Genomic DNA, 25053 nt, shown 5'->3' on the forward strand with positions numbered 1-25053 from the left:
GTATTTTAATAGCTTAGTTATTCCAAAAAATGTTAGTTCTCATTAACTAAATATTTTTTTCTTATTATTTCATTTGATTATAAAAAGCAAACTTTGATTCCATCAAATGCGTGAATGGTTAATCCAATAAATTCGTTACTTTTCGGCAACACCTTTTATATTACGTCAACTAATGACTTTTTCAGGAGAAACAAATATTTTGTCAAACTAAGGCGTCTTCACATTCAATATATCTCATAAATAGTTGGACTAACAAGAACGATAGTTTATTCAACTTAATTTATTAAGAAATGGACAAAGTATTTCACTTCATTAAAAGGATATTGCGTCACGTCAAATAAACATGAAGTTTGTTCTACTGTACGTTTTGTCACTATGACATTGTCTTTGGTTAAATGAAAAATATATGAAGTTCGCGGTAATATTGATCCGTATAGGTTTCAACTGTAATGAAGTCGAGCGAAAACGCTACGTGTTTATTGTAAACATAGTAGCCCAGTCAAATTAGATTATTTTTGGGCGTTTGAATGAAAAAATTGCCGGCAAGCTGGAAATTGGTATACAGGTTCATTTTAGTGTTTTTTTAAACATACTAAAAGTCCCCATACATAGAGCGTGAGCCGGCTGCGCCATCTTGAAAAAAAGAGTACAAAAATGGATTTTTTGCGAATAACTCGGAAATTATTAGTTTCACGGGAAAGAACATTCAGATCGAAAATGTAGCTGATAAAATTCCTCGCAATTTGGTTCTTTGTAGAACTTCGTACGACCATTAGTTCCCGAGATAGATTTTTTTGAAGCATTGGCCAAATGAGGAAAGAGCTGTTTCTTCGAGCGTTTTTTCAAAATATCTCAGTTCTGGCTGTCCGAAAGTAAAAAATGCATACAATGAAAGTGAAAGAGAATTAAATTACCTACAAAATGCATTATTTATGTTATACCGCGCAACTAATATTTCTGGAAATATTACGGTTTAAATGAAATTTTGACTTTCGGAAATTATGAGAATAAATATTTCCTCGCAATATAAGTCGGAAATGAGTAGTCGAGAGAAATAGAGGTAAGTTTTATAAAAATATTGAAAAAAAAAACTATTAAAATAAAAAAAACTATTAAAAAACTATTAAAATAACTATTTTAAGCTTTTTATTACCTTAACTTAAAAGTTTTGCTATTACACGCAGAAAATTTTTCTCGAATAATGTAGAATACTCATAATAAAATTTACTAGATTTGCTCGGCACCGGTAGGATATACGCGTATTCAACCGGAAATTAATATATGACAATAGAAAAGTAATAGTTTGATCAGATACATCTTGTAACCTAAAGGTAAATAAGTTTGCCATACTAACAAGGAAATATGAGAAAAGTAAAAAAAGTCCCATACTAATATGTGTATATTCGACGTTGTAGCTTGAATTGCCAACTTCACAGATGTCTTGGATTGCGTGTTGTTTCTTAAGACAGTATAGGAAAAATATAATCCAGGGTGGTACCTAATGTGAACTGCATAGAAATATTCGTTGCGTATCTGGCAATAGTCTATGTTCTTCATAGAAATGCGATAGTAAACACGATCGTGGACGACGGAAGGCGCGCGGCGCGAGCGGCAACGCGGGCTCGCGCGGCGAGAGGGTTCGGCTTGCGCGGTGAGAGGGTTTGGCTCGCGCCCGCTACGCGGCGCATCGCCGGTATATTCTCGCGTGATTAAAATTCAACATCGACCCTTATATCTAGGGCAGCTCGGCAAGGTTTCTACAGCGTTCTGAAGTTCGCTCGTTTCGGACAGCTGACCGCCACAGCCTATAACGGCAACTTATGTTTTTGCCATGACTGCAACAGACGTCTCGTTTGTTGTCCATCAGCCATATTCGGGATAAAATATATTATAATCGGATTTTCTGTACGTGCATTTCTACATGTAGTAAAACGCGCTCTAAAGTCCCATACTTGATGGAAATATTTACTTCTACGTATAGTTTTATTCTTTGCTCTCTAAAATTTCCTATACTTTCTTGAAATCTTTTGCATATTATGACTATATCCTAGCCGTGCAAGATTAGTATGGTATTTACTTTGTTCGTGTATACTTATATATTCGAGAAAAATTTTCTGCGTGTACTTGTCTTATAATTTTATTGCAATTTTCTTTGTAGATCATAAAACAGGTTACCGTCATGACAAGCAATATCACGTATATAAAAAAATAGCTGATAAAGAAGGTCACATCGCTCTGGCTCATACAAGGCTAAGTCATCGATGTCAACGTCCAGGAAACGAACTCACCCAGGACTTGGTCGAAGCCAATCTCGTGAAGGAGCTACACGAATTGCAGAATGTCGCGGCAAACCTCTAACGAATGCTCTGCGAGGTTTGTGACATCCGTTTCGTGTCTTGCTGTAGATAATCTTAACTGTACAATTCCAACATTCGTAACACTAATTTGATAAACTTTGCGCAAACAGTAATTTTTTATTATTACGAGATATATGTTGCAGGCAGAGGCGTCGTTACGTTTCTTATTCAAAACGCAGATTCAACTTGAGGAAAACATTAACGTGAAGACGAATACTTTGAAAATTGATGAGGTCGAATGTATGACTTTGCGTCAGAGTATGGATTATCATGCGTATTAGAAAGCATCTATGTTTTATATTCGCAACATCTATATTTAGATCTCCTCATCCATATCCACATATTCTGAATGTAATGTAATAGTACTTTATACCCGCCAAAATTTTTATGTTATATAAATTTGTATACATGTAAGGGATACACATTTGAATTAAAAGTGTGACAAATAAAATGAGCCATTGAGGCTTTTAATCTCTCACCGCAGGCATACTAGATTATGATTGTTAAGATACCGCATGCCAAATTTTTTTATTCTGACAAGGAAAAATTATTCATACTTACTTGTAATTTCTTTGACGTTAACAAAGTCACATTGTGGTTTGTTTTACAACACCTTTGACAAACAAGTTTTTTATACTTTTATAAGCAAAAAATTATAAGTATATAGGAATGTGTGGAATAGTATAGGAACAATATATAAATATAGTGATGTCACGGAAATGAATTTGTGAATGTCTCGCGAAAGGCGAGGAAACAAAAGTTATGAAACGAGGTCATGTGCGGTGTCTCGCAAGAACTACCCGGTGTGTATGTGCAAGTGTTGCGCGTTGTAAAACGTGAATTTTGCGACAGCGAGTTGTTCGAATTTAATTAATATAATATATATCAAATATATCAAGAGATGTTTTCACTGCCAATTTTAGTTCCTGTCATTTCGATCTTTGTGTGACATTTATTAAATGTTCTATTAATTGAATAAATTGGACAATTTAAATATTTATTTATTATATCTTCTTTGTTAATGTTATTACAATGGCGAATACTATATCGACGATATCAGTTAATCACAGCAATGGAATAAACGTTGGACACACGGCCGATAAAGATTGTGTAAGTATTTCCATACAAATACAGATAAGACAGCAAAATATTTAAATTATAGTCTCTGCTCTAAGTCTTCTTACTAAGTATACATATACCTATAGTATACATATGCATATAATTGATACCTGATAAACGGGAGAATCCGAGGAAACAAGATTATTCTCCTTTAATCTTAATCTTTTGTATATATATATATATATATATATATACACCAAACATTAAACAAACATTAAACATTAAACATTTAACATTATTAAAATTTTTAACAAAGCAAGAATTTTCTTCAAAGCAAGTTGAACGTGAACAATGCAAAGAACGTTGCATTCAAGCAGTTTTCTTATTCTGAATCTGAAAATTAAAAATATATATAAATTTTGAAAGATTTCTTAATGTATGAGATTGTAATATTATTATTTTATAATTATAATTATTATTTTTGTTGTTATTTTTGTCGTAATTTAAATCAACAGTTTGTCTATTTACGGCATGTAAGAAAACAATACATACGATCTGTCGTAAAATTAAGTATAATTCCCAGATAACGTTATTGACTGGAATAATATCTCCAATAATTAAACAAAGATTTAGAACAAGGTATTTCATTTCGGAAGATGAAATAATCAAATACTCTTTTTCTATAAAAATTTTGCGTTATTACAGGAATATTTTCACCGAAAGAGATTTTCTTAAAATATCGAAGTCTTTCATTGAAAACTTTTAGCGTAAATAGTTGATTCGTTAGGATAAAATTTTTTAATATTTTCCCAATATCATAACGACATACACCCTCTAGGAGATCGTGCATGGGATCAACAGAAAAGTTCTCTGCAACATGGAAACTGGGAATACTATTAAAAATGCACTCTTCGTCTATTCCAAAAATCTTTTCTTTACAGTGATCTGTATAATTTGTAACCGTTCGTATTAAGTCCACGTTTTCTCGCACCTGTTTCTGAATATCTTGTTTAGCAATAAGACAAATTCTGCAACAATATGTCGAATTAAAACTTCTAGAAAATCCTAACATGGTATTCAACCCTAAATTATCTCCTGCAATAAAGCACAATTTAAAAAATACCGCTTTTACTTCACCGTTAATTTTAATCTGTATACCATTTACTTCCAAATCTGTTATAACTTCAATAACTTTGTTAAATATTTTTTTATTTCCTAAATGCTTGTGATCAACGGAATTATGGAGTTGAAGTAGAAAAATGTTTTCTAGTCTGCTGGAATACTCTTCAGGAATACATGGAATTGTACAATAAACGGCGCCGAGCTTATGGATACCTTTATGTGAACCTAGAGGATTATTAATTTCAATATCGTCTGAAAACAAAATTAATACAATTTTACTGTTCGAATCTTTTACAGTAGACTTCCAGAATGAACTTTGAGTTATTGAAGTGATAATATTATTATCGTTTTTACATCTTTCAATGTAGGCAGTTATAGTGGAGAAAACGTTAGGAAGTTCAAGAAATTTTATTAATACTGTTTTCAATGGTATAATACTAATATTTTTGTGACATGTAAACGATTTTTTCTTTTTGTTAATTGGACCAAATATAATGGATGTGTCTATTGTTATAGTCGACGGCATTATTAAGCAACCAATACTCTTTAAATATTTAAAGGTAGAATATTCAGTTTTAAAATCATCAAACGCGGTTTTTATTATCTGCAATATATCCTGCAAACCGTCAATATTGTTATATTTGATCTTCAACATTGGTAAGCAAACACTATTATAAAATGATGACATAGTTTGAATAATATCGTTAGTAACAGTACGGTTTAATGTTCTGTAAGCATAAATACGAATATTGAATATGTGGCAGATCACGCATAAAGCACACCTAAATTAACGTATATTCACAGTTTCAAGAAAATCCTAAGAAAATCGATTTTCTCTAGTATAAGGACCGGAGAACGTCCTTAATGGATTGGTGGTATCATTCATGATGACATTAGCACCAGTGATTTTTTTCATTCGCCAACATTTGGTCATTTTTCTCATTCTGAGCAGTGATGCAAGTTCTGGTTACGAGCACCCACGGTGCTCTTGGAGTGGGGGAACGCCACTACAAGCGCGCGCCGTGTCCGTGTGACGCTCCGCGCTCGGCTCTGCTCGGGTCTAAAGCCTTGTGTACACGATACTAGAAATCGGTCCGAGTTTCGGTTTAAGCCAATCAACTTGCAGCTCTTACAGAAAAGCAGCAGTTTCATTGGCTTAAACCGAAACTCGGACCGATTTCTAGTATCGTGTACACAAGGCTTTGGCCGTATGTTACCATCCATTTTTCGAGAAAATGTAAACGAAGTCTAATTTGCGAAAATAATTCTTTTATTAGTTCTGGAGTAAGTCTCGATATATTATCGTCATCGATGGCGTTCTTTATAAAATCATGAAACACGCGACTAATCGTTTTGTCGAACCAACAAAATTTTTGTTTGGTTTTTAAGTACTTATTGTTAGTTGACTTGACAAAATATTTAAGCAATTTGATAACGTATACGTAACCGTACGTATACTGAAAAAAGGTTTTGGTTATAATAACCAAGAAATTAAATTCTTTATTACTCGACTACTTGGCCAAATATAAATGTATGCACAACGTTTCGGCTCACGGTTAGAGCCCTTATCAAGTGTGTTCTTAATCGTCAATTTGACTCGTCACACGTTAAACAAAGAACTCCCTGCGTTCATGGGAGTACTCAGTCTCCTGAGATATGGCCGATCAAAGTTACAATATCGAACGAAAAAGAAATTTTTGTCACACAGATATCATAATTCGAATTTATCGATAAAAAAATGTTTGAACCCAGAAATAGCTTTCCTATTTTATCTAGTTAAGCCTTGAATTTTTGGAGATTTTTCATTCAATGCAAAAGTATTGATATTGAATTTTACAACTAACCAGAGCAACTGGCGAATTCCCGATCGTGCGACTTCGGGCGCCACTCATTCCTAAACTATTAATTTTACAAGAGAAATGCCCTCCCCTCGGATCTTTTTATAGGAAATTTAATTCTGTACAAAATTGTCTTTGTGCAATTTTGCTGTATTTCGAACGGTTTTCGCAGCGTTTCGAGTAAAAGATCGAAAGGAACCAATTTTTTATAATTTTTATTTATTTATTTATTTATTTTTTTACAAAGCACAAAATTGATATGTTTATATCTGCAGTGGGATCCAGCTAAACTCTGTGTCAGTTTCAGTAATAAGTGTTTTTTAAGATGGACGGGTTATTAGCCCGAGTCCGATGGAGGGGCTGCCTCCTCAGGGCCCTCGGATTTGCCCGCCGGTTTTGGTCCACCCCGGGTATTTTATTTCCCCGGTATTCTCTATTTCTAGCGGGCTTTTCCCGATCCGCCACCTGGGGAGGCGCCCGATGGGAGATCAGCAACTCCACACGGTATCGCCGATACCCCCTCTTCCTCCACACATCCACCTGGAAAAGCGGTGGTCGTGGAGGGCGAGTTCTCCATTGGGAGGGAGGTTCGACTTGGTGACGTGTCCCGAAAAATTCCGGGAACACGTGCACCCGGTAGCCACCGCCGCCTTCCACCAGATCCCCGCCCCAGGTCCCCGAGAAAAAACCCCCGCAGGATTTGTGATACCTGCCTGGGATCGAACCCGGATCTCTAGAATCCACTGTCTAGCATTAGCGACTACCAACTCGCTATACCTTTGTCGGCAACTTTGTCGCTGCCGTTATCGCCTATTGTGCAAGGGGCATATATATATATGGGGCATTCTTTCTCAACGAGAGACCCCCCGCCCCCAAAGTTGGTTTTGACGTAAAGAGTTCTAATATGGCTTAAAATTTAGGTAATTATATCTACTTTTAAATGCAAAGTGGCAAAATAAAAAATTCAAGATGGCCGATCCAATATGGCGGACAATGTACATAAAATTGCTTAAATTCGCTTGAAACTCGTTACTCGGGGGTTTTTGGTGTCGCTGAACACGAATCTGACATTAGATTTTCAAAATTCAAAATGGCGGATCCAATATGGTGGACGATTTTTTAAAATTATATCGAATTCACATGAAAATTTTTACACGGGGGTTTTAAGGCTAGAAAAATTGTCTCGAATTTTGTTTGCGAGAAAAAATTTCTCGTCTGGCGATTAACATGTCGATTCGATCAACGTAAAAAGTAGAAAATTAAATCTTATAGCGTAGAGCGTCGATATGTAACTAAATATGTGTTGCAAGAAAAAAGAAAATACTATTATTGCGTACATCTCCAACGTTATAAAGTAGAGTAAATAGTTTCTCATTGCTGCATGAATTAATAGAATGTTTCCGTTTCATCTGGTAATTTTCCCTAAAATGTACATTACTCTATAATAATATTAAGTCTGACACGTTTCATCAGACGATACATTTGTAATATAATAGTTGCGCAACATAATGATCAGGATAAACAATTAAATGATGCTTAGAAATACTTTCGCGTGTTTTTAGCTTTGAGATTTGCGTCCGAAAATTAAAAGAAAATCACATTCAAGACCGAAACGATAGATTTCGGTGTATTATTTCTAGATAGTGGGTCGCTTAAACGTTAAATTATTACACGCATGTTGCTCGGAATGAGAATCATCGCGTCCTCCTCTTACGGGCACAACATTTCCTTGTGGTATGTTTTTCAAAAACCTGCTGGCCGCGGGGAATCAGGCCGCCGCATAAATTACCGGACATTTTCAACGTTTGTTGAAATTATGTGGATTGAAAGCTCCATCCGGTACGACTTCGAGCACGAAATGATGTTCGACACCTATGGAGTAAAGGAGGAAATCAATTGTAAAATTATTGGAAAATGAGAAATACAACGGTTTAATTTCGGAAAAGTTTCGAGATAATCAATTTCAATTAATAGATTTAAATGTTAAATTTTGTACATATACCTTGCAAAATGACTTTGACCGGGATATTCTCTTCTCTGGTTTTCAATCTCGGAGGATACGCGATGGATCGACACTTGAGACTCGTCGAGATCGTCAATTACGTCGCGCTGAACGGATAGATTGGCGAGTGGGGTAGGGAGGAGCTTTTCTCGCTTACCGCGGTCTTGACAGATAATCTGCACATTGTAACGTGGAAAGTAATTGGCGATTATTACATGTTAAAATATAATAAATGATTTAAATTTTATGAATTATTACAATTTTAGAATTATCGAAATTGTACGATATTATAAATTTTTTGCAAAAGTTACGAGCGGTGTATATGTGCGCGCACCATTGCAATCGTACGACGACCGGAGAGGAAAAATACACGCGTTTAAATACGACCCGTAGATGTTTAAAAATAAAAGAAATTATACATTTTCAAGAATATCAAAAAATTGTAATAGAGATGTATAATTCGTTAAATTTACATTATCTACTTAACACAATTGATCCCGCGTCTTACGTACAATTTTCAAGAGGAAATTAAAATTTTCCATTTTATTTCGATATTTGCGATAATTTTCATAGCGAAATAGATTACACTTACGTCATTGAATGAGCTCGTTGCTAATCTGTACGCTCCGCGGTCTGTCGCGCGACCCGTGCGATCAGCTCGTCGAGTACAATTTCTTCCGCTCGACCAACATAGTTGTAAATTTTGACGACGAGTTGCCGGATTAGTTCTCGGCGGTTTAACGAGACGCAGGTCCGTTGCTGAAAATCATAATGTATTCGATAAATCACACCGCGCGTCTTTTCGCCGCGTCATTAAACATTATTGTGAAATGGTTTTTGGAGTTTTCTGTTTCTTTTTTTATTATTGACTCATTTATTTGCAACTATAGATTATTGTGTCTCTATTCGATAATAATCGTCGTAATGTTGGCATTGTAAACAGATTTTATTTACCACATTTTACGTCCGGCACTCCAATACCGCTATCCGGTACTCCAATACCGCTATCTGCCACATTTGTATAGAGTACGGTGCATCCGTGGCATCCTGGTTGTTTGTTGAAAGCGCTATACCGTAAATCGTCATCTGAAATCAATGAATGAATCAGTGTAAAATTGTTTATGGTTCCATGAAATACGTTTTACGGTCTCGGCATGACGCGTACTAATTTCATGTCCAATTTTTAAATATCTCTTATATTCCAAGGGTAAGGATGCTGGGAAGGAGGAAATTTCTTCGACGAAGGATATCGATGGTTTTTATCGTTTACGTTTATATAAATTTTCTCGCCGGGCGACTTGACACGCTGAGCTCAACCAGAAATTCATCGTTACTTGAAAGAGAGAGTGTGCAAAAGTCCGGCATCGGTGCCCGGACAAAAACTAACTTGGCCTCGGCTCAAGCGAGCATCGGAACAATGCCAGTGTTGTCGTCATCGTCGTCCTTCGTGTCTCGAAGTTATTTCTCGGTCAATGTTTCTGTTTCTTGTCGCCGGTGTTGGCGTTTGTCTCACCGGAACGACGATTACCGCTGCTGCCGCTGTTATCGCATCCGTCACTAGCGTTATTCGAAATTCTTCTTTTCGCGTTAAATAATGGCTTGTTGATCGTGTACACTACGATTCTTGCCTCTATGGCCTCTCTTGTCATTGGGTGGATTCTATCGGGCCAGAATGAATCCATGCTATTGATGCACACTATCTTTGGCAAACCAGCCGGCACTCGTACTGAGCTGTACTTTACGTTCTGAGTAGCCAGTTACGTTTAATTAGCCAGTTGAATTATATGCTTCATTCTTATCTACCACGTTTTTATAGTTCTATAAGTTTTTTGTTTTTACATGATGACTAGACGTATTGATAATTAAATACTAATTAATTAAATACTGATTGATCCATGTGAATAAAAAAATATGAATTGTAACAGCTTTAATTTCATTTAATGATATGAAACTATAGGAAGTAGTAATAGCTATATGTATATACCTTGTCTAATTCGAATGACCTTACACACATTATTTTTTGCGTGCACACATGTTTTGTTATACAATAGATATCATTGATTAAAAGTTGACAGCATCAAAACATGTAGCTGACTCAAAAAAAGAAAGTGGAGTATGAACAAAATCAGTTTTATTTATTAGTAATAACTTGTTTCAAATGTACATTTATTATTACTACACGTAGTACATTTGTTATTACTAAAAGGTGTAGTAATATATTATAGGTACACCTTGTAGTAATAACAACAATAACCTAACAGTACATTTGAAATAATCAAATTATTACTCATGAATAAAACTGATTTTGTTTATATTCTATTTTTTTGAGTCAACTATATGTTTTGATACTGTAAACTTTTAATCAATAATATCATCTATTGTAACAACAAAACATGTGGGCACGCGAAAAAAATATAAGGTCATTTCAATTAAATATTTGGTTACCGTATTTTATTTAATAGCTTAGTTATTCCAAAAAATGTTAGTTCTTATTAACTAAATATTTTTTTCTTATTATTTCTTATTATCATTTCATTTGATCATAGAAAGCAAACTTTGGGCACGCGAAAAAAATATAAGGTCATTTCAATTAAATATTTGGTTACCGTATTTTAATAGCTTAGTTATTCCAAAAAATGTTAGGTCTCATTAACTAAATATTTTTTTCTTATTATTATTTTATTTGATTATAGAAAGCAAACTTTGATTCCATCAAATGCGTGAATTAATCCAATAAATTCGTTACTTTTCGGCAAAACCTTTTATATTGCGTCAACTAATGACTTTTTCAGGAGAAACAAATATTTTGTCAAACTAAGGCGTCTTCACATTCAATATATCTCATAAATAGTTGGACTAACAAGAACGATAGTTTATTCAACTTAATTTATTAGGAAATGAACAAAGTATTTCACTTCATTAAAAGGATATTGCGTCACGTCAAATAAACATGAAGTTCGTTCTACTGTACGTTTTGTCACTATGACATTGTCTTTGGTTAAATGAAAAATGTATGAAGTTCGCGGTAATATTGATCCGTATAGGTTTCAACTGTAATGAAGTCGAGCGAAAACACTACGTGTTTATTGTACACGGAGAAAAAGTTACGGTTGCTACAACAGAATAATAATGTTAATTTTCGCCCATCCATACAAAAGGGTTATGGAAACCATAGTACTCTGGAAGTGACCTATATGGTTGCCCTAACCTTAGTGAGGGTAGCTACTATATGGATGTTGCAACCATAATATATGGATGTTACAACCATAATGAACAAATATTCACCCGACAAAAAAAGTTATTTATTTCGAAATTTTATTACTATTTTTTAACTAAATTTGTTTCTTAAGATGCAGTCTATGATTATAAATATTTTCTCGTATTTGAAAAAAACACTTACCTTGGTGGGATTCGAACTCGGGACCTCTGGATCGTGAGCCAACTGCCTTACGTGGTAGACTACTTCTTAATTTAATGTAAGTGTTATATATAGTCTACATATGGCATAACCAGCGCAAATATATAATTTTTCAAAAATCATCTTAAGAAACAAATTCAGTTTAAAAAGAGTAATAAAATTTTGAATTGGATATATAATATAATATTTCTTAATGTCGGGTGAATGTCAGAAACCAGTGTCGGCTCATTACGAAATTTTGTGTTCGTAAATATATTTATGAAAAAAATATATTTATAAAGTTAAAACATCCTTATCAAATCCACTTTATTCTATGCAGAAATTCTTTTGCGCGCGCAATGGAACTAACCTCTCAATCATGTAGTGATTCAGTGCTGTACCGTGCAGCTATATCTTATGGATCTCTCAAACATAATATTTGTGCTGCAGACCACATAAGAGAGATAGCAATAATTCTTTGGTTGAGGCAACCATATACGAGGGTATTGTAACCGAATGTCACGTATCGTAAGAACTACGGTTATGAAAACTGTATAAATGACCATATCTTAACAGCTACATTCAATGTAATATCAATTTAATTTGAATTCACATACATTTCTTTTTCAATCATAGAGAATGTTGTTGTAACAACCGTAGCAATTTTCTCCGTGTAAACATAGATTTTGTTGTTCTATCATATTTTTTGTTTGATACACACATATTTTTGTTGTCTCAATTAATGCTACTTTATGGATCATCAAAATGAGTTTCTATTTAACTAAATATACTCTAGAATCAAGTAAATATTTTGTCTGCAATAACTCAATTTGGTTGGACCAAATTTAAAATTATCGTAGTAATTGAACAAAATACTTAGCTCTTATTACATTGATATTTGTTTGGAGGTATCCGACCACACTATTTTGTTGAGTTCAATAATTTTTTTTTCGTTGAACAGAATTTTTTTTTTCAGTGCAGGTATTGGGTAGAGATCGTTTAATAATTCGAATGTTCCACCATGTCCTGCTTTCTTAATGTGCATTCTGATATCTCTTGCCCTTTCTGTTTAGAGGACTATTTAATATTAAGCGCGATACAGAAATCGCGTTAAAAAGCGTTTGAAAAACTGCTTACAAAGTTCGAAGAGAGAGGTTTAATTATTTATAAATATGGATATACGTATAATTTTTTGCCCAACATATTATTACGTACATATTTACATACATCTAAGGTTTAGGTAATAAATAATTAAACCATACCTCTCTCTTCGACCTTTGTGAGCAGTTTTTCAAACACTTGTTAACGCGATTTCTGTACCGCGTTAAGTCCGTAGTACATTAAACATCCTAGCATATAAGATAAGACAACGATAGTATAGTTTAAATAACTTGGTATGAAATGACCAAGTAGATTGATTTCAAATTTGGAATATAGAACTGCATTTATTATTTGTTTATCGAAATCGCATTTTTACCAGTAACGATGAAGTGAATCCAACGACGGCGAAACTCGTTCCGGCGTAAATCAGCGCGAACGGATTGCCTTGCAAGCCGATTATAGAAGACATATTGACGATAATACCACCCTTTCCGCCCTTGTGCTTCCCCATTTGATTCAGGTCTAATATCGTACCACGTACAACCCCTTTCTGATTGTAAATACGATAAAACGATAAGAGCATTCGAAAGCAACGAATCTTCGGTAGGAATGACAAATTGATCCTTTGTTACTTACCCCGAGGCGAAAATATATGTCATACAAATGCTCAAAAGGTAGGCGTAGCACTTGTAGCATTTAATTATATTAAAAAGACCAGTGCTCCAAGAGCTGCTTTTTGAAGAAATACGACTTTGGAGCACGTGTAAGTGCTCAAAATGCTATTTTATTGTCCGGAATTTCATGCTATGTGTGCTTCATATGCTCCGTATGCTGCTGACGGCGTGAGTTACATATGCTCTCTGTGCTCGAAAATTTGGCAACGCACACTACCCTTTCATTCTTAGAAAGGGAAGGGAACCAAAAAATACAGCCCAGTCTATATTTTCGCTCATATGCTGTTCTATTGAAGTAAGAACTACCACATTTACAAGAAGGAAATAGTAATAATTTGCCAACCAAACGTAATTGTGTATAATTATATTTGTTAAATGTAGTAGTTTTTTTATTTAATAAAATAGACACATATAAGTGAAAATAGTAAACTCGACTGTATTTCCTAGCTTTCTCTCCTCCTCCCTAAGAACGAAAAGATTATTGTGTGCATCACCACAATTACGCGTGCTATTTTAAGTTTAAACATTGTAATTTTATTGAACAGATATTAAGAAATAAGTAATTTTTCTGTTAAAATATTTTATTAATTATATATATATATTTTATTACTAAATATAAAAAGATTTAATATTACATAATATGATATGTTTTATCTTCTTCAAGATTTTTATTTAGTTCATTATTATTGGAAAATGATGGATGAGAGACTGTCGAGCCATGTTGTGGTGGTGTTGATTGTTGTGTGAATTGCATGAAACATTGAGTCATAAAATTCTTAAATTGTGGATTGTCGAATATCTGAGATGTTAATTCTGAGGGGTTCGAAAAAGGAACAAAACTTGAGTGGTGTGGAAGTGGCTGTGCATGGAAATCTCTTAGCTGATCATTTCGATTGCGATAAGAAAATTGGTTTTCTTGGATGTTTGGCGGCGATGAAATAGACCCAAAATCCAGAAAAAGCGTCTACATCTAAGATTTTTAAATCTTGCTCATCACCTGCAAACAAGACAACAGAGCACAGTAGTGCTCATTAACAACTGTATTTATATAGATTTTATTTTATAATATATAAAACCAAACACTGGTTATACTAACAAAACAGCAGTAATAACTTACCAAATTGCAAAATTTTTACAGGATAGGATTTTTTTTCGTTCTTTTCATTATTCCACCATAACTTTGTCGTACATCCTATCTTTCTTTTAGTGCGTAAAATGGTATCAGTTTTTACCACAGAAACGGTTCCTTCTTCTTTACCATGTTTAGGTATCCAAAAAATCAAACAGTGGGAACCTATGGTCCCAGTATTTTTCGATTTTACATTCATTTTGGCACTGATACTCATTTTCACTTGTTTGCCATAAACACGCACAATATTTATTTATAATATTTATACAATATTTATTATAATATTTATTTGTTGCTAGGCGGCTTCTCTTTTGTCTTTTTTTCGCGACAAATCGATCGATCTTCTCCGCGTTTCAAGTGACGGTAATTATTAAGTTTAGAAGCCTCACTTCTCCGATTTCGATAAACTTAAGCTTAATCGATTCATAAACTGAATAATTACCCAAGTGACTCTATGCGGCGACGTGTTACACGTAATAAAAAGGTGATTGAAAAAGTGAAAAAGTAGTGGTTACTCGTTCAAATTGCGAGAAGTAAATTAGGAGGTCTGTCCAGCCATTTATGAAGTTCAGTTAACCTAGTTTTAACAGGTAAATTTCGTATTTTACATTGATTATCCCAGTAAAAAGCCTATAGTCAAAATGATGTCAATATGACGTCAAAACCGTCCTTCATCGTCACTTTCTCTGTTCTATCTGGCGGTCGATTGTACTTCACAATTTAGTAAAAATTACAAAAGTCAGCGTATTAATTCGACGTTTCGACACTAGTTTTGTGTCCTTATCAAGAGTTTACTGTTGCTAATCTAGACATATATATATATGGGACGTTCCACGTCAACCGGATCAGTGCTGCGGCCAAAATTTAAAGCGACGAAAAAATACGTATGAGGTCTCAATTTAAAGCTTGAACAAAGAGCTACAAAAAGCCATATGCGCCTTAGCAAAAATCAAGATGGCGACGTCAATATGGCGGCCATAAACTCAAAATTTTTGATCAATCAACCGGCTCAGTGCTGCCGCCAAAATGTTCAGCGACAAATAAATTCGTATAAGGGCTTATTTTGAAGCTCGAACTGAAAACTTTTAAAAGCCGTATGCACATTTGCAAAAATCAAGATGCCGGGTCCAAGATGGCCGACTTTTCGTCAAAATTTGATGTCAATGCCTTTAAAAACACCAGATTTGTTTGAAAATTTATCGACAGGGATTTTGAACGTCACTTCTCTCAAATCTGGTGTGATAGGTTCCAAATCACAAAATGGCGGATCCAAGATGGCCGACTTTTCGTCAAAATTTGATGTAAAAGCCTTAAAAAAACACCAGATTTGTTTGAAAATGGATCGACAGGGATTTTTAAGGTCACTTATCTCAAATCTGGTGTGATAGGTTGCAATTCACGTAATGGCGATCCAAGATGGCCGACTTATGACTAAAATTTGTATCGATTGCTTCTAAGAACACTGGATCTCGTTGCAAAAGGATTTATGGAGGTTTCTATAATATTGGGATTTTCACTCGTGACGTAGCCGTGACGTCACAAGGCCAAGATGGCTGGACTATTCCTGAAAATTGTACGCAAACATATGATCTGAGGTGGTCTATCGTGCTTTTTAAACGCGTGTGATAAAAATATGTACTTAAATATAAAAGAAATATGTGCATTTGCACAGTGCACCCCTTCTTCAAGGAATTTCATGGAAGGAGAAAATTTTGTTGTGCTTTGGACATTTATTAACATGCGGGATAACCTCTCAAGATGATGACAAATGGCATTTAACTGCATATTGCTTTCAAATGTCAGATGTTAAAGGTGCACCTCACGAAATAAACATAGTGATATTGAAACCAGGGAAAATATTATCCGCAAAATGTAGTTGCAAAGCAGGGATGAGTGCAAAATGCAAACACACGGTTGCAGTTTTGCTATATTGTAATCGGTAAATACATATAAAAGTTATTAATGTATGTTAACAATAACACATGTAGTAGTATGCTGTTTCTAATCAATGTAAACTTTTAGACATGATGTCGATAAATTTGAGAATATTTCCTGCACCGATAAAAAATGCATCTGGAACGTACAACACAGCGCGGCTGTAGATGGGTATAAATCTGCACCTCTGGAAGATCATAAGTGTTTCAATATTTGTGAGAAGAAATCAACTTTTCTCACATGTGTGATCACGCAATGAGCAGTCATCTTGCCTGGCCGTAAACGGGTGAAACGTTTCAATTGAACTGGGTGTCACTTGGCAAACGGAGTCGATTACAACGGCGTGCCGGTTCAATGATTAGAGTAACGCTCGCGTAAATGTGACGACGATTGTCGATCGGTGGACGGTGGTGGTCGACTGCGGCTACCACGATTGCCGGGGCGCTGGCGCGGACGCGCGCGGGTGCCGACAGCGCAGCCATGGCCGACGACGCGCGTCAAGTACGGGCGATTGGTTGTCGGCTACGCGGGGGGGGGGGGGTCATCCGTTTGGCTAATGGCGCAACCACAGACATGGCGAAACGAAAATGGCGGGCAAGCGCGGGATGAGCAGGGGCTATGGTTATGCGCGCGCGGGCTACGACGCCATTTGTATTTAAATAATCGTTGGTCGCTGTATACCGTAGATTTGCGACGATCGAACGACTCGTCGGACGTGGTGAATGCCAGTTTCGAAACACTCGAACAACGTAATGGGATATAATCGTTTTAATGCGAGCAACGACGGAGCTGTCTGCCGTTCTACGATACCACGTTTTTTTCTTTCAACGACGTTTATAATCGCGCCGGCAATTTCTACATGGGTCGTATGACGCGCTTAAAAGCGGTGTTTTACCGTTTCCGCGCGTCAACGTTCGCCAAAATTGGTTCGATCGGATACGCGCGCGTTTTAACTTCAAAATGGGTGAGATTAATCGCGTCGATTTCGTTACCGGTTTTTCCTCGAGAGGAAAAACTCGTTTTTCTCGTTTGTAACAATGGTAAATCTCTTTTATGATGTGCACATTGTGGACGAGGTGACTGCTCCTGGGAAATCGTGACGCCATTTTCGGATAAAAGATGTCTAAGGAAATTTGATTGAACCTTATTTTTTTTCTACATTTAAATATATACAAAATTGTTTAAATTTTAGAAAAAAAAAATTTGCCACGATTCATTCGTGTATCCATTTAATTTTGGATGGGGAATTTTGATTCGGAAAAATTAATGCGACGCGGTGTGTCGACGACAAGATTTGCCGCTGAAAAAAAAACCACTGGTCCAGCATCATCATCATCGTGATGGCTTTATTTGCGTCCGAGGCACAAGCGTGCGACTGTTCGCTGCAACCGTCTTGATACAGTCGTTTGCGGGCATCGCCAACTTGCAATCTGTGCACCAACATGACGGACATTTTATAATTAAACTGCGACGATCGATAGCCAACGAAACCTTTTTGAAATTTATCGAATGAAATTTAATATTTTACGAAAAATGTTGCAATTTCCGGAAATGTGTAATTTAAACAAAAAGTGTTGTGTTTTTAGATGATTAATGTTATTCTTATCAGGTATAACGCAATGAATTTTGTGTTTCCGGTATACGTTTAGCACTTGACTTGAAAAATGAAGAATTACTGAAGCACTGAAAACTTTATTTTTCAAATTTTTAGCCTGGAAACCTCTATTTGAATTTTGAAAAATGTTTTATGAGTAGAATGTATTACTTTTTTAATACCAGCACAGGGATTCTCTAACTCCTTAACGACAGTTTCGGTATCGTTTCACAGCTTTTTTACCATATATAATACTTACGCAACAATACCGAAACTGTCGTTAAGGAGTTAGAGAATCCCTGTGCTGGTATTAATAAAAAAGTAATACATTCTACTCATAAAACATTTTTCAAAATTCAAATAGAGGTTTCCAGGCTAAAAATTTGAAAAATAAAGTTTTCAGTGCTTCAGTAATTCTTCATTTTTCAAGTCAAGTGCTAAACGTATACCGGAAACACAAAATTCATTGCGTTATACCTGATAAGAATGGAAATGTAAATGTGAAAATATTCTCTCGATGTAATGATGTAAAATTACATAAGATAATTAAAAAAAAAATAAATAAATAGTTATATGGCATAATTTTTTGATATATTTATCATTTATTTTATGTTTATCTTTAATTTTGATTTTGATTTATTTATTTTATTTTCAAATAAATCTGATTGCTAATTTTCCAGATAATATATGTGTTTTTTTCATTAACTATATGATTTAATTGTTACATGCTAACCGTTAAAGTTCCCCAATTTATAATATTCTATTAAAAAAAAGTAATTTAATAATAAAAATAAGTAAAAATGCAATTAAAAAATAGAAAATATTCGAATTTCCTCTTTACCCATAGATAGAAATTTCAGGATTGCTGTCTATAAATTTATCAAATTTTTTTATAGCTATCGGTAGAGTCTATCTTATTTTTAAAAAAATATTTTCGAAAAAAAATGAAGAAAAAGTCCCTTAAAAAATCGAAGTTATTGGAATCCCATTTTCTTCTAGGTCTTGAAAATTTCGAAATTAAGTCTAGAATTTGTGAGATTTTTTTGAAAAAAATCAAAACGGTCGCACTGAGAAAAACAAACATTTTTTACTTAAATCCTTAAAAAAAACAGTCATATTGCCCATTAAACATTTTTTCGATATTTTCTTCGAAAAGTACAGAGAAAAACGAAAAGAAAGCCCACCTTGTTTTTTACAATATCTTTTTTCTTCTTAAAGTTACAAGCATTTGAAATTTGCCAAATTTTAAACTGCATTTTTTTTCAAAAATCCATAACTTAAGTATGAGTAGAGATAAAAATCTACAAAAAATCATGGAAGCTACTTTCATTTAGTGCAAAAACACAAAAAATTATCAGCCAAATCAAAAATGGTCGGGGTCAATCATTGGTTGATTTGGCATGGAATGCCCCATATATATATATATATATATATATATATATATATATATATATAATTAACGCAAAAAAGGGATATAATTATATAAGAACGCTATAAAATATTAAGATGCGCTTGGAATCAAATGCCAAACAAAAGAAAGAAATTACAAAAATAAGAGAAAATTTTTCAACTGTAAATTATCAAGAAATAGAACTTGAAACGCAAAGAAGAGAAAAATATAAGAACTTAGGCTATTCCTTGGTAGCTCCTTCGTGAAGCTTCATGGTGTTCTCCAGTCTCTTCAACAGTACATCCAAGTCTTTCATGAAGATTGCCCTTTCCAGGATTTCCAACAGTTTAGAGGAAAGTTCTGGAGCACAATCCTTGAGGCATGCAGCAAAAGATCCTCCTTTCGGATGAGATTGTACAATAGCCGGAGTGTTTGCCAACGAAACACCCATCTTCGAAGGAAGTTGTGGAAAATTCTTCAGGGAGAGAGCCGGTGCGGCTCGAACTTCAGATGTGGGATTGTTTCTTTCTCTCTTCTGCACCAAAGCCCTAGATTCAAAGAAGGGCAAATTGTCGACAGCCATCACCTTAGAGATTTCAAGGTTTTTCAAGTATTTAGGGCATTTTCTGTCGCTAGTAGCATGCTCTTCCCCGCAGTTTATACATTTTTTCTTTGGATTAGTACAGGGAGCCTCCTTTGAACCCTGATGATCCTCGCTTGCACATTGTAGACATCTAGGACTCTTCTCACAGTATTTTGATAGGTGTCCGAAAAGTCCGCATTTAAAGCACAAACGTACCGATCTTTGGAATGGTACCGTATTGTTTATTGTCTTGAGAATATTAACCTGTTCCGGTAGTTCTTCTCCCATCTTTTGAATACAAATAGCTTCTGAATCCGACCATATACCGGTTTTACGATCTCTCCTCTTTAATCTAAAGAGATCCGCAATCATTAAATCCTGATTCTCATCTTCAATTATACTTTTTAATTCAACTAACGAGAAATCGAGAGGAATGTCTCTTATCACGAAATGACGAGTCAATTTGTATCTGGGGATGTATGTTGTAAATCCAGATTCTTTGACGTATTTATTTGTAAATACTGCATTAGCAGCGGACTTTGACGGGAATGTAACTTTCCATGTATTGAAAGAAAACGTTGTGATATTCACAAACTTTACGTTTGCCGCCTTAAGTTTCTTTGCCACTGTGAGAACGGAGGTCCGTCTCCTAGGCTGGTCTTTCGCCATAGGAATTCGAAAAAGAACAATATATGGGGCTTTCGTATAAGTATACCGTATATACTCGGTATATCTCTTTTAATAGGCTTCTGGCTTAAATTGCTATTTTGCAGGTTAGCTTCTCCCTTAGAACTTGCCTTTGATTTTGACTGTACCGAAGTGGTCTGGGCCTGGCTTCCAGAATTCTTCATGGACGAGGTAGTCGTGGAAATAGCGCCTTGTCTCTTCTTGTTTTGATGTTTATTAGCCGGGATAGAGCCGTCGATCGCCTCATCTTCAGTGGATGAAGGGAGGGGCCGGTTCCTTATATCAGTCTCTATGTCCATTACTTCTTGTGTACTTCCCTTTGATTGAGAGAGAAATAATTTTAAATCATCTCCCATTTCTTCATATTGAGGCGAATTAGGAGAAGGGGGGGGGGGGATCGTCCCCCGCCGACATGTCGGTTTAGAGTGAGGTTAAACGACTCACTCTCGAGAATTAATGCCTCACACGCTTTAGACCAAAAAAAGCCCCGGAAATAATAACTTCCGGTAATCTGCGGTTTAAACAGAACGCGCAGAGCGCAAAATATTGCCTCGATGAATCTCGATCGACCAGCACGCAACAAATATTATGCGAGCGAAAACAGCCACCGTGCACACACCACAATGGCGAAACCGGAAGTTAAATGACGATTATCCAATATTCGCAACACCCATCTTTTCATTTCAACTCTAGTCGCGTTGAAATTGTTGCGACAATTTTACATTTTGCGCGCGAATGAAATGTGATATACCGAGGACGCACAGTGGGGGATAAAGCACCTTCTGTGGACAAAATTCGACCGACGATCGAATTCTTAACGGATTTTAAAGATTTTTTTTTTAATTTGTTGGTAATTGAACAGGCTATAAGTACGTTGTGCGTAAATTTTGATTACGGTCCAAATTAAAGATGGCGGAACCAATAAAGTGGGCATAAAACATCAAAACTGCGCGATTGCAATTGAATTCGTAACAAAACGTGCAAGTATCTACGTAATAAAGTTATTATGTGTTTGTATAGTCGATAATTACAAATCTGTAGGTTGAATAAAAAAAATGGCGAATCCGAAATGGCGGAAAACTACAAATAGCCAGATTTTCATTAAAATTGGTTTTAATAAGTTTTCGGAGTCGCTGATTATGAATTTGTGATCAAAATGACAAAATTAAAGAAGGCGAATCCAGTCAAGGTATCAGTCATGAAAAGGGTTTGGGGTTATATATATATTTTTTGTTTTTAATATTTTTTAGATTTTTTTTTATATTTTTTATTTTATAATAAGAAACAAAATTTAATTTACATTTGTACATAATTTTTCACATTTTGGTGAGTTATATATTAGGTATATTTGAATAAGGAATGGAAAAAAAAACACTTTTTATCGTTCTTTATAATTGATTAATAGTGATTTTGCTCCTTCAGATAATTCTGTACTTTTTTTATCTCGTTTTATTCTTATGCTACTAATCAATGGGTCAGAGGAAATTAGAAGATGGTGCATTATGCATTATCTTCTTTGCTGGCTTTACGTGAACACATTCTACTATTATTTGCTCGAGCATTTCTGAAGACCTTATTTGTTGCTTCTTGTGCTTCCTCTGACCCATTGATTAGTAGCATAAGAATAAAACGAGATAAAAAAAGTACAGAATTATCTGAAGGAGCAAAATCACTATTAATCAATTATAAAGAACGATAAAAAGTGTTTTTTTTCCATTCCTTATTCAAATATACCTAATATATAACTCACCAAAATGTGAAAAATTATGTACAAATGTAAATTAAATTTTGTTTCTTATTATAAAATAAAAAATATAAAATGTAAAAAAAAATCTAAAAAATATTAAAAACAAAAAATATATATATAACCCCAAACCCTTTTCATGACTGATACCTTGACTGGATTCGCCTTCTTTAATTTTGTCATTTTGATCACAAATTCATAACAGCGACTCCAAAAATCTATTAAAACCAATTTTAATGAAAATCTGGCTATTTGTAGTTTTCCGCCATTTCAGATTCGCCATTTTTTTTATTCAACCTACAGATTTGTAATTATCGACTATACAAACACATAATAACTTTATTACGTAGATACTTGCACGTTTTGTTACGAATTCAATTGCAATCGCGCAGTTTTGATGTTTTATGCCCACTTTATTGGTTCCGCCATCTTTAATTTGGACCGTAATCAAAATTTACGCACAACGTACTTATAGCCTGTTCAATTACCAACAAATTAAAAAAAAAAATCTTTAAAATCCGTTAAGAATTCGATCGTCGGTCGAATTTTGTCCACAGAAGGTGCTTTTTCCCCCACTGTGGGACGTAACGATCGACCGACGTAAATTTTCGGAGCAAAACTTTAATTACGGAGTAGACGAGATATTAACGGTTGACGAAGGGAGGATGAATCGACATGCCAAATCATCTTTACTCACCTCGAATACTCGATCGTTTCAACGCGCTCTGCCGAATCTCGCTGCCCATCAATCGCACTTTCGCAAATGTCCTTGAGAATGACCGGCGAGTGTCGGCGAGAGGCACACGGTTGAACGCTACCAACTGCAGGGCGGCACAGTGTCGGTGCTGCTACTCTATAAGATGAACCGGGAAAAGACTGTGTTGTAAACACTGTGCGCGCATAATGTCGGCCACGGGAGATCGAGACATCCAATCGGGTGCTCGTACAAATTGTGGCGCGAAATTCAAATCTAGCGTTAGTCTAGGTTTGTGAATTGAATTCAAAACGGAATAAAAAAATTTGTAAACATTATACAATGGACACACAAATTGATCGTATCGTGTTTGAATGCAATTGTGTCTGTGTCAAACCATTCATTTGCGTCGCGCGCGCATAAATATATTATGACGCGTTCAAAGCGTTCGAGATACTTTGGATTATAGACGTTTGGTGAAATTTCCATTTTTTTTAGATATTTAAAACCACGACGACGAACGATAGGTGCGATCAATTTATCCGTCCATCCGCGTGGGTCAGATGACGCGCTTTACACCGTTGAATACTCGAAGGGATTCGCTAATCTATACTTGACGACCGCGCTGATGCCGTGAAAATTGACATTTGACAATTGAACACTGACGACGGACCAATTTACAATTGGTAATTGAAAATTGAATATTCCCCCGATAAACGATTAAACCATGAAAATTAACCAGAGTCGACGTTCAAAAATCTCTAAATTGACAATCGATTTTTGCAAATGTTGATTTTAAATTTGAAAATTGTGACTCGATAATTACCGAGTAGTTTGCTTTATGGAATCACGCTACCGTACAGATTTAAATCTAAAAGATTCATTAGATTCCCAGGGCCCATATTCTGTACACGCTTACCGACAACTATCGGTTCGATAAGCGTCGTTGCGCAGGTTTTTCATATCGTATAAAAGCTGCGCAACGACGCTTATCGAACCGATAGTTGTCGGTAAGCATGTACAGAATTGGGCCCCAGAGATCCTTGGTGAACCGACGATCGGTCGTGAATCGATTCTTGCTAAAAAGGAATAGGTGGTTGATATTTGTCCGTCAATCTACATGGGTTAGTTGACGTGCTATACAACAATCTTCCTTAAAACCTCCCCCCTCTTTTTTCTTTCCGACAACTCGGAAGATTAACAAAAAAAATGAAACAGATTATACCTTGATTGTGGAAAAATGATAATGTAGATACGTTGGTGTCTTTTTACAGTCTTGTACTTTTCGCCTCATTTCAAGATGTACTAGCGATGCAAGTTGGATTAAGAGTAATAAAGCTACGTGAAATGATTCGAGCGAATAAATTACTCCAGTTTATAGGAAGGATTTTTTTTTCTCAAAATGATTTTATTTATATTAAAACTACGTGTCTCGTGTCAACTAAATACATCAATATTATCCTTGTCCGTTGTATAATGTTCAACCGTGTCATTTTCACAATGTCGACATTTATTTATAAAAGCACCATGCGAAAGAATAGGTTTAACATGTACACCGTGGAAGAAATGTACAGCATTGATCGAGTCGTGCGGTTGATATCTGGTCCGTAACAAGGTTTGATTTCTTATCGAGTAGAAATTTTTAAAACCATCAACGCGTGGATCTAAATCAAAACTAGGCCAACAGCAACGTTGTATTAACGACGAGATCACACCGCACAGCGGGGGTAGCCCTGACAGCGTCGAG

General features: G+C 35.3%; 1 protein-coding gene, 1 long non-coding RNA gene and 1 pseudogene across 3 annotated transcripts; 1 reads left to right on the forward strand and 2 right to left on the reverse strand.

The window, feature by feature from the left end:
• The first annotated feature begins 293 nt into the window (after window positions 1-293).
• Window positions 294-3251, forward strand: LOC139769021 (uncharacterized). Its single transcript, XR_011717472.1, has 2 exons — window positions 294-2373; window positions 2501-3251. It is a non-coding gene; the product is annotated as an uncharacterized lncRNA (long non-coding RNA).
• A 534-nt stretch (window positions 3252-3785) lies between these two features.
• LOC139768897 (uncharacterized) lies at window positions 3786-5464 on the reverse strand (annotated as a pseudogene).
• A 1114-nt stretch (window positions 5465-6578) lies between these two features.
• LOC139769025 (probable ATP-dependent RNA helicase spindle-E) lies at window positions 6579-24983 on the reverse strand. 2 transcript variants are annotated; one of them, XM_071699764.1, is made up of 6 exons: window positions 24861-24983; window positions 23310-23465; window positions 9333-9464; window positions 8971-9137; window positions 8379-8554; window positions 6579-8248 (listed from the first exon to the last, which is right to left on the reverse strand). In XM_071699764.1, exons 2-6 carry the CDS (start codon window positions 23356-23358, stop codon window positions 8191-8193), a joined length of 582 nt encoding a protein of 193 aa, XP_071555865.1. In that variant the 5' UTR covers window positions 23359-23465; window positions 24861-24983; the 3' UTR covers window positions 6579-8190. The 2 variants fall into 2 exon arrangements, with proteins under 2 accessions (XP_071555865.1, XP_071555864.1); XM_071699763.1 differs by lacking the exons at window positions 6579-8248; window positions 8379-8554; window positions 8971-9137; window positions 9333-9464 and adding an exon at window positions 14903-21185.
• Between the last annotated feature and the right edge of the window lie 70 nt (window positions 24984-25053).

The sequence above is a fragment of the Temnothorax nylanderi genome, unplaced genomic scaffold, assembly GCF_030848795.1.
Source record: "Temnothorax nylanderi isolate EJ_2023f unplaced genomic scaffold, tnyl_v1.0 TNYL_tig0019_pilon, whole genome shotgun sequence".
NCBI lineage: Eukaryota > Metazoa > Arthropoda > Insecta > Hymenoptera > Formicidae > Temnothorax > Temnothorax nylanderi.

Bases quoted from the DNA above. Each gene is read 5' to 3' on its own strand.
- LOC139769025 (XM_071699763.1), bottom strand. From the start codon at position 20,850: ATGGCGAAAGACCAGCCTAGGAGACGGACCTCCGTTCTCACAGTGGCA.